The 9,319-nt window shown below is 42.3% G+C and overlaps 1 protein-coding gene across 2 annotated transcripts in view; it reads left to right on the forward strand.

Moving 5' to 3' along the window:
* ebf2 (EBF transcription factor 2) overlaps nt 1–7,658 on the forward strand; it is a 35,055-nt gene extending 27,397 nt beyond the window's left edge. The window contains exons 8-16 of one of the 2 annotated variants that reach the window (XM_037777725.1): nt 1,181–1,322; nt 3,202–3,332; nt 3,543–3,669; nt 3,793–3,881; nt 3,983–4,048; nt 5,285–5,459; nt 5,545–5,727; nt 5,805–5,975; nt 6,158–7,658. In XM_037777725.1, the coding sequence (XP_037633653.1) occupies nt 1,181–1,322; nt 3,202–3,332; nt 3,543–3,669; nt 3,793–3,881; nt 3,983–4,048; nt 5,285–5,459; nt 5,545–5,727; nt 5,805–5,975; nt 6,158–6,189 (1,116 nt within the window). In that variant the 3' untranslated portion in view covers nt 6,190–7,658. Of the gene's footprint in view, nt 1–1,180; nt 1,323–3,201; nt 3,333–3,542; nt 3,670–3,792; nt 3,882–3,982; nt 4,049–5,284; nt 5,460–5,544; nt 5,728–5,804 lie in introns of both variants that reach the window. The other variant, XM_037777724.1, reaches the window with a different exon arrangement.
* The last annotated feature ends 1,661 nt before the right edge of the window (nt 7,659–9,319 follow it).

Below are 9,319 nucleotides of genomic sequence, written 5' to 3' on the forward strand. Positions count from 1 at the left end.
TGTGGGAGACTCGGTCGTCGGGGTGCCGGGTCGCAGGAAATAGGTTGAGGTGTTTCAGGAAGTTGTCAAGAATTGAGTGATTGGCTCCAGATGGAGGAGGTCACGCTCCGTGACCCAGGAAGTGGTCACAGGGGACACTCCCGCCCCACTTCCTCTGCCGTCTTTCAGCACCAGCGGCCTCTGTCTGGCATTCTCCTTCTCCCAGCTCCGTCCCTTCCCTTCCTCCTTCTCCGTGCTCCCTCTGTCTTCCACCGTGTTTGCTTTAACTCCTGCGACGTGACACATGCTGAGAAGTTATGAGCACGCAGGCGCTCCAAGACTCTCATCTCTGGGTTAAAAGGTGATCAGAGCTGGACAGGAGTCTGCTGCTTGATCGATAATTTACAGTTATTTTCCTTTAGGTTCCCCCTCCCTTTCCACCGCCTATAGCACATATGCTTTTTCTCCTTTTCTTTCTTACGTTCCTTCACCTGCAAATTACTGCCATGTGTTTATTTCGAAGAGAGGTTTTATCTTTGCTGTCTGATTTTCTAAAAAATGCACATTATAAATAGTTTACTATTCAATTAAAAAAATGACCTTTTCCTCACTGACCCATTCCCTCTAACTCTTTAAAAACACACACTCAAACTCATTATCACTTTCAGAAACAGTATCACATCATCAACACTCATAAATAGCCAAAGAGAAAAAGTATCCCCTCATTAATTATGTGTGTGTCATCCATGCGAGGCAGATGTGGGAAGGGACACACACACATGTTGCGGCCAGAAAATCAAATTAGGGCCACCATATATCATCCAGTGTTTTAACGGCCGGCAAAAATGGGAGATCTGGTCCATATGTTTTGTGTCATTGAAGGATCAGGAGGAGACAGCGATGAGCCTGCTGCATGCTGTATGAATCAAAAAGTTAGGAGTGGAGAGGCCATATGGAGGCCTGATGGAGGAGTGGAGGGGTGTATGAGCGGTGTCATCACCAGAATGCAGGCGTATTATGAAGATCCCAGTGATGTCACATTACCTATTGAGAAATATTACTATCACCTGTATATGCTGAAGCAAAGTATCGCTGAGGGATTTTGCTGTTGTAACCAGAGATTGTGACTCCCAGCGTGCTGTCCGAGTTTTGAACACACACACTCATCTGTCTCCCCCCTCTCTCTCTCTCTCTCTTTCAGGTGGTCTTGTCCACCACTGTGTGCGTAGACGGCCACGTCCTAGCCGTGTCCGACAACATGTTCGTCCACAACAACTCCAAACACGGTCGGAGGGCCCGCAGACTGGAGCCAGGAGAGTCTGTGGAGAATTCTATGGAATATGGTGAGAAACTCACACTTCAACAATACAATGTCACACCCCATTTATCTTTTTTATCATATTTTATTACACGTCTACTTCATCATTCACACTCACATACTGTAACAGCAGGTACTAGAGTTGCTTAATGTCCATTTATAATCACTGTGATATATCAAACATAACCAGTGAGGTCATTAACTGAGCTAATTAATGCATTCATTAAATACTTGTCTTCACATAAAGCAGAGATGATAATAACATCTTATCTTAAATCCATATCTTTAAGCATGAAATTGAATATAGATTTTTTTCCAGTTGTAAGTCAACAAGTCACATTAACACACATTACATTTGCCCGTACTGCAACTAAGTGAATTTACTCAAGTTATTGAGTTATTGCTATTATATATCTCATTTCATAGTGAGATGTACTTTTTTACTACACTATATCTATCTGACAGCTGTATTACCAAGTTACTTTGTCGATTCATATTTTACATACAAAACATACGATGGACTGTTATACTTCAGAATAACTACCCAGTACTATATAAAGTAGTATATCTACTGTATAATACGCAGCACAGCAGCTAGCCTGAACATTAGAATACCCTTTACACATTTATGCATCAATAATTATAATCCAATAATAACTAGAGGTGTAAGAAAATATAAAAAACATTATATTATGTTTTGTGATACTGTCGATTCTAAAAAAACACTATCGATTTTTAATTAACAGTTTACATGCAAAGATGAACTCAGTCAATACTTTATTTAATTTGTAAAAAGATGTGCCCTCTCACAGTGGTGCTGTGATGTTGGTTGTTACAGAGACGGTGATAAATGCAGATCCCACTGTTCTGATTGCATGAAAAAGTCAACTTTCTTTACTCAGATTTTATGCATATGGTGGTGTGGTCTTTATACCATGACAGTTTTCCTAAAATTTGATTTAAAAAATTGCAATATATTACAATATATTGAATCGTAATCGCCACAATCTTGACAATACACAGCCATCATAATAACACAACTCTCACAGGATCCATTTCCTGCATGTTAGTGCATTAACTTTTAGTACATTTTGCTGATAATACTTCCATATTTTTACTTAAGTAAGATTTAACTGAAGGACCGGATGTATTTTTACACTGTTGTATCATTACTTTTACTCAAGTAAAGGATCTGAATACTTTTCTAACACTATGCCTGTGTACTCTGTATTTCACACATGTATTTTACTGCTGTATATGAGTGCAGGTCATGTGATTGTTGACCTACATTTGATATGTATCTAACATCGGGTTCTTCATGCAGCTTGTGGTGTTAACCATGGATAAAAGACACAGATATAATTAAAGGAACAGTGTGTAACAATTAGGCGGCAGAAATAGAATATAATATTAATAAGTATGTTTTCTTTAGTGTATAATCATCTGAAAATAAGAATTGTTGTGTTTTCGTTACCTTAGAATGAGCTGTTTATATCTACATAGGGAGCGGGTCCTCTTCATGGAGCCGGCCACCATGTTTCTACAGTAGCCCAGAATGGACAAACCAAACACTTGCTCTAGAGAGAGCCATTTACATTTTCATGTTGGCCATCTTAGTTCTTCTACACACTTGGCACACGAGAGAAGTTTCAGTTGGTTGCAGTCTGCAACCTCACCGTTAGATACCACCAAATCCTACATACTGCACCTTTAAGTATCCATGAAATAATGTTAGCTTTTTAATTAACTTTTTAGTTCTGGCCTGAACGATGTCTAAACTAAAAAGCACTTTCAACACATTCCCCACATGAAACAGATTTGAAGCATGCTCTATCTACTCTTAAATCGGTGTTCATCCTGCATTGAAACTGTCGGAGTAACTCTTGCTTTTCTCTCGTGTCCAGCCACCCCGTGTATCAAAGCCATCAGTCCCAGTGAGGGCTGGACCACCGGCGGCGCCATGGTCATCGTCATCGGGGAGAACTTCTTTGACGGGCTGCAGGTGGTGTTTGGCAGCATGCTCGTGTGGAGCGAGGTAGGAATTGTCTCCAAAACATCTCGCTAATGATGTTGCAGTCTGAAGCGTATTTTGAAATGATATATATAGCATATGGCTTGTCTCATTATTTAGATGATTTATGGGCCGTCTACACAAATTAATCTTGTGTTAGCCTAAATATTTACAAGGCATGGGGGGAAATAATTTGTTGCTGTTTTGTGACACGATTTCCGTCCTGTTTCGCAGCTGATCACGCCGCACGCTATCCGTGTCCAGACGCCTCCTCGACACATCCCCGGGGTCGTGGAGGTCACACTGTCATATAAATCCAAACAGTTCTGCAAGGGAGCGCCCGGACGCTTCATCTACACAGGTATTTACACAACCCACTGTGTGCTTTGTTTAGACTTCACAATGGCACACAGGTTTTTCACAGTCTGAAGGTGTTTTAATGAACTTTACTCAAGATTTGATTTGATTTTTTATTCTATTTCAGCCCTAAATGAGCCAACTATAGACTACGGTTTCCAGCGCCTTCAAAAGGTCATTCCTCGACATCCTGGTGACCCAGAGAAACTAGCCAAGGTTAGAGACTCCGAAATAAAAGACTGCTCATGATATTTTTTTTCAAGGAACTGTGTGTGCTCTTATCAAGATATTAATGTAATAAATTTTGTTCTTTGCAGGAGATCCTCCTGAAGAGAGCGGCAGATCTTGTGGAGGCCCTGTACGGAAATCCACACAGTAATCAGGTAAACAGCAGCAGCTCTGGTACAATTTCCCAAATTAGGGCTGTCAAAGTTAACGCATTAACGCAAATTTGTTTTAACGCCACTAATTTCTTTAACGCATTAACGCAACTTGAGATTTTTAGGTTGTAGCAGGCTCAGTTTTAAAGCTAGAGTAAAGATACTTGCATCATATGAAACAAAAAAATCCATTGGTACCAACCAATACGAGCTTGTTGGGAAGGAGGCTAAATAATGCTCCAAACTTGCACTAAATTTTGTCGAGGAAAAACTGTCGTGGCCATTTTCAAAAGGGTTCCTTGACCTCTGACCTCAAGATATGTGAATGAAAATGGGTTCTATGGGTACCCACGAGTCTCTCCTTTACAGACATGCCCACTTTATGATAATCACATGCAGTTTGGGGCAAGTCATAGTCAAGTCAGCACACTGACACACTGACAGCTGTTGTTGCCTGTTGGGCTGCAGTTTGCCATGTTAGGATTTAAGCATATTTTGTGCTAAATGCAGTACCTGTGAGGGTTTCTGGACAATATTTGTCATTGTTTTGTGTTGTTAATTGATTTCCAATAATAAATATATACATACGTTTCCATAAAGCAGCATATTTGTCCACTTCCATGTTGATAATTAAATACTCGACAAATTTCCCTTTAAGGTACATTTTGAACAGATAAAAAATGTGCGATTTAATTTTTAGATTTATCCCGATTCAGTGTTTTAATTGATTGACAGCCCTATCCTAAATACTTTAAACTGACGTATTGGTATATATAAAACGTGCAGATATTAAAAAAAAGACTACACCAATGTTTTGCATGTAAATATTAATTGTGTTACTGCTGACCATTATCCAAAGCATACCATTAATTAATAAACCTGCTTGAGATAGGCAATCCATCAGAGTGAATATTTACTGGGCTTTTATCCAGATTATCCAGGGCTTTTGATTGCATGAAGCTCCTAGCAGGGACTGTTTGGTAAGTTTCTCAGTGTTAGTGTGTCAGTAAGCTTCAACATCTTAGCTTTGACTCAGCTGCCAAAAAGCAGAGTGTACTAATTGGACACAGCTCAGACATACTCAACTTTAATGCTCACCTGTTTCCTGTCAGGTTATAGATATGTGGTTTTACACAGGTAACATCTTGACAGCCTTAAAAAAAAAAAGTAACTGGCCTCTCCCTGTATCTGTGACACTGCGAGCCGCTGCTAATTCCTGTGTCACTGTGTCTTCTGCAGGATATGCTGCTGAAACGTGCGGCCGACATCGCCGAGGCGCTCTACAGCGTTCCCCGTCCTCACAGTCAGCTGCAGGCACTGCCCAGCTCGCCAGCCCACGGCAGCGTCATGGGCCTGGGCTCCTATCCCTCCCAGTTAGGCGTCAGCATCGGGGATCACGGACAGAGCAGCCAAGGTGAGCAGAATGAGACATTCAATGCTTCCTTTTTTGTTCACTAATGAAGCTCAGAACTGACCCAACCTTTTCATCGCTGCTTCAGGTTACATTAGAAATTCCAGCAGTTTGTCTCCGAGGGGTTACCCATCAGCCTCCACTCCTCAGCAGTCGAGCTACGGGGGCAGCGGAGGGATGACCGGAGGCTATGGGACGGTTCCCATGACCAGTCTAGGAGTACCTGGCTCTCCTGGTTTCAGCAGCGCCTCCCCCACAGGCTCTCCCTACAGTAAGACCTTATCATCATCTATACATTTCTGCTGTGATATTCAGACTTGAGACTGACCGTTGCTCTCTCTTCCACAGTAATGCCATCCAGCCCCACCATACCAGGAAGCTCCAGCTCCTCATCGTCCCTCTTGCCTTTCTCCTCCTTCCCGTCTGCTGCTAAACAGAAGAGTGCTTTTGCTCCCGTCCTCAGGCCCCAGGGCTCCCCCTCCCCGGCCTGCCCCGCCTCAGGGGGGAACAGCTTCAGAGGTAGCCATCCAACTCACTATCTGACCCCCCTGTCTGAACTCACCAATGCAGTCTAACCCCCTTCTACTAACCGCTCGCAAGCTTTGACTCAACAAGACAGAAAAAAAAAGTTGCTGGATGTACAATAATGCAAGAACCTGATTGATTAGAATCATAGATTTTGTATATTTTTTTCTCTCCAGCGATGACGGGCCTGGTTGTTCCCCCGATGTAGCAAAGCACCCCAATCTACCCCCGACCACTGCTTCACTTAGCCCCTCCTTTGGCATTAAGAGGGAAGGGAGAATGGAAAATTTATCACTAGCGACCATGTATAACTTTCCCTTCCTGAGCCCCCCACCCCCCACTGCCCCCTCGCCATTTCTCAGTCCCTTTTTCATCCAGGTGGATGAAAAGGACGGGGTACAAAAATGTCCAAAGACCAGCCATCTACTCCAGAGGCACAGCACATAACTTCACCCACAACTACAGCTCCTTATAGCTAACAGCACCAGACTGGACCATGTATCGCTGTGTGTGTGTGTGTGTGTGTCATGAAGCATTTTGAAAGGAAACAAAAGGAAAGCTTCAAAAGCACCTGTATTTACCTCTGGCCTGCTATCACATGCAGTATCTGATTCTTCCAACAACCTGCCCGAACCTGGGCCAGAGACAAGAGCACTGACGGACAACTCTGATATTAATGTTGCAGCTCTAAGGAGAAGCAGGGTGCTATTTGTCTGTGTATGGACACCTTAAATGGCATGTGTGTACACTGTCTGTGAGTTAGCAAGTTTTTTTTTGTAGTAGACTTTTTGAAGACAATTTACATTCCAGAAAAATAGACCCTTTATTTTTTGTTCTGATCTCTACGGTTTTACAAGGGAGGACTCTTTGTCTCGAGGGTTATTACTAAAGGAATTCATATATTGATTTATTTAAGAACAAGCAATTTAACTTATTATAGGTAGTTTAGGGAATAATATAAACGTGTTTTTATAAAGTGGTCCTTTTCCAGCTGTTACTGAAATGAAGTTATCTCAACAATTGCTAATTAATTTGCTAAATGATCACAGGGAATTGTGGTGGAGAAGATGAACTCTAGCACACTTTTTTTGGAATAAAACGTCCCCAGATTTCAGGTTCTTGCATAACGAAATCTTAATGTTATGCATCTAAAGAAGGTTATTGTCCTTGTGTAAAGGAAAAATGTTAGTTAGCCTTATCCATTTTAATTTCACTTATAATGCATGCCTTGTCACACCAATGCCCTGATATTATTTCATTCCACATTGCAAATTTGAATTTACTATATAGATTTTGCAGTTTCATTTTAAATGTCTCAACCCAGTACAGGTCTCTAGTCACTATGCAGTACAGTAAATGAAAGCACAAACTGCTCAGTTGAAAAGAACGGGGCATATTAGGTGTTCATGAACCCATATCATTGATTTCTGTCATCATCACGACACAAACTTCATTCTCAGGACGTGAAAACAAAGAACACAAAGAGTAGAAGACATTTGCAAATTTGTTTTTTTTTTAGAGTTTGGTTAATTTTATTTATTTAAAAAAATATTAGCAATTTAATATTATGTTTTTTTGAAGCATCTTTCTTTGAAACGGTACACAAAATGGTGCAAATGTGATTTGTATATCTCAAGGTGTAATTATATTTTGTGCTCCAAATAAAACAAATAAGAAAACTGATGTTGATTTAAGTTATTTTAGTTATTACACGGCATTAAATTATGAATTGTCTTATTGCAGAAACAGAATTACACAGTGAGTATTTACAGACACACACTGTATTATGTGACAATTTCCTGGACATTAAGAATTTCCTACATCTCCGGGTTGGGCTGGCTCTATTTTCGACTGCGCCCATCACCTGTGTGCTCGTGCAGCTTGCTACTCTGTTTTGTATACATAGCTGATGAGCCGCAGCATCTTAATTGTGATGCGAGCGTTAAAGACTGAGTAGAGCATGTCAAGATAAACAACAACACCCCCCTCCATCTCTCTCCTCTTCAATAAGCCTGCTTTCCTCTGAGGACCGAGCCTCTGGGGGCCCGAGTGAGAACCACATGAGTCTCCCTCAGACGTGGCCTCCTCCTCTCTGTCTCTTTCTCTCTCTTAAAAACACACACACACACACACACACACACGCCTAGACGTGCGCCTCACCACTGCCTTGTTTTTCAGTCTTTGTTTGGCTCCATCCAGTCCTTCTTTCTCTCCTCTCTTTTGCTCCCCTGAAATGGCCCTCCTCTGCTAATGTAATTAGCACTGGTAAAGAAGGGCAGTTAATTACCCACTCTATTTTGATCGGGTAATTAATGTTATGCCAGGAAACAGCAACTGTTTCATTAACATAGCGCTCAAAGCAGCGAGGGGGGCAGGGATGCACGTCTGTGTGTGTGTGTGTGTGTGTGTGTGTGTGTATGTGTGTTTGTATGATACATGTATGGACAAACAGAGTATCAACAACTCAGCTCTTCAAACTGTGGCTGACCCTGCCTGTGATCTGACCTCAACAGCAAGTTTCTCTCTGTGTTGTCTTTGTCACCATCAAGTGTCAAAAAAATCTCAGGCTGCTGCCTCTTCCTCCACCTCCTCCTCCTCAATTCTCTCTCTCTTTTGATATGCTGTTAATTTGACAAGTTAAAGTCAGCTTTGTTCCCAGCACCTCAGCATTCATCTTGCTGAGTGCTCCTTCTGCCCAGTGGTGCAAGAGCCATATGCTTCTCCTCCACGTGACTGTTTTGTTGTTGCTGTCGTCGAGGCGGCGGCAGCGGCGCCATTTACCGTCTTCTGATCACAGTTTGGATAAAGACGGGATGAGGTGCCACCTGCCACCAAGTCGTTCCACATCACACTGTGTGCACAGCTTCAAAGGAGCATCTCGCTGCTGGGCATATGAGAGCAAACACCATGTCATCTTTCATTATCGCTACTGCTCAAGTACTGATGAGCCTCCATGTTTAAGTTATTGTTTTCCTAACAATACAGGGAGCATATATAGCACAAAATGCACCCTTCCCCTTTCGCCTCTCAGGGGATGTGTTTGTGTTTATATACCCAATTAGCCCTCCGGCCACAGCATGGCCATGCATTAGGCTGACATTAGCCCCGGGTGTATGTAGCGTCTGTGTGTGTGTGTAAAATACAGTGCACCCCTTTCTCATTTGAGGCACAATTTGAGGGGTGTGCGTGCCTTATTAGGCAGACGGAGGCAGAGCTTGACAGGGGTGGCCCACTGTTTTGTCAAGTAGATTGGTAGATTGGCTTCCACACACCCAGCCGGTGTCCTTTGCCTTCGGCCCGTCAGTAAAACCGCCATTGTTGCCCATTAGACCACTGGA

The sequence above is a fragment of the Sebastes umbrosus genome, chromosome 8, assembly GCF_015220745.1.
Source record: "Sebastes umbrosus isolate fSebUmb1 chromosome 8, fSebUmb1.pri, whole genome shotgun sequence".
Lineage (NCBI taxonomy): Eukaryota > Metazoa > Chordata > Actinopteri > Perciformes > Sebastidae > Sebastes > Sebastes umbrosus.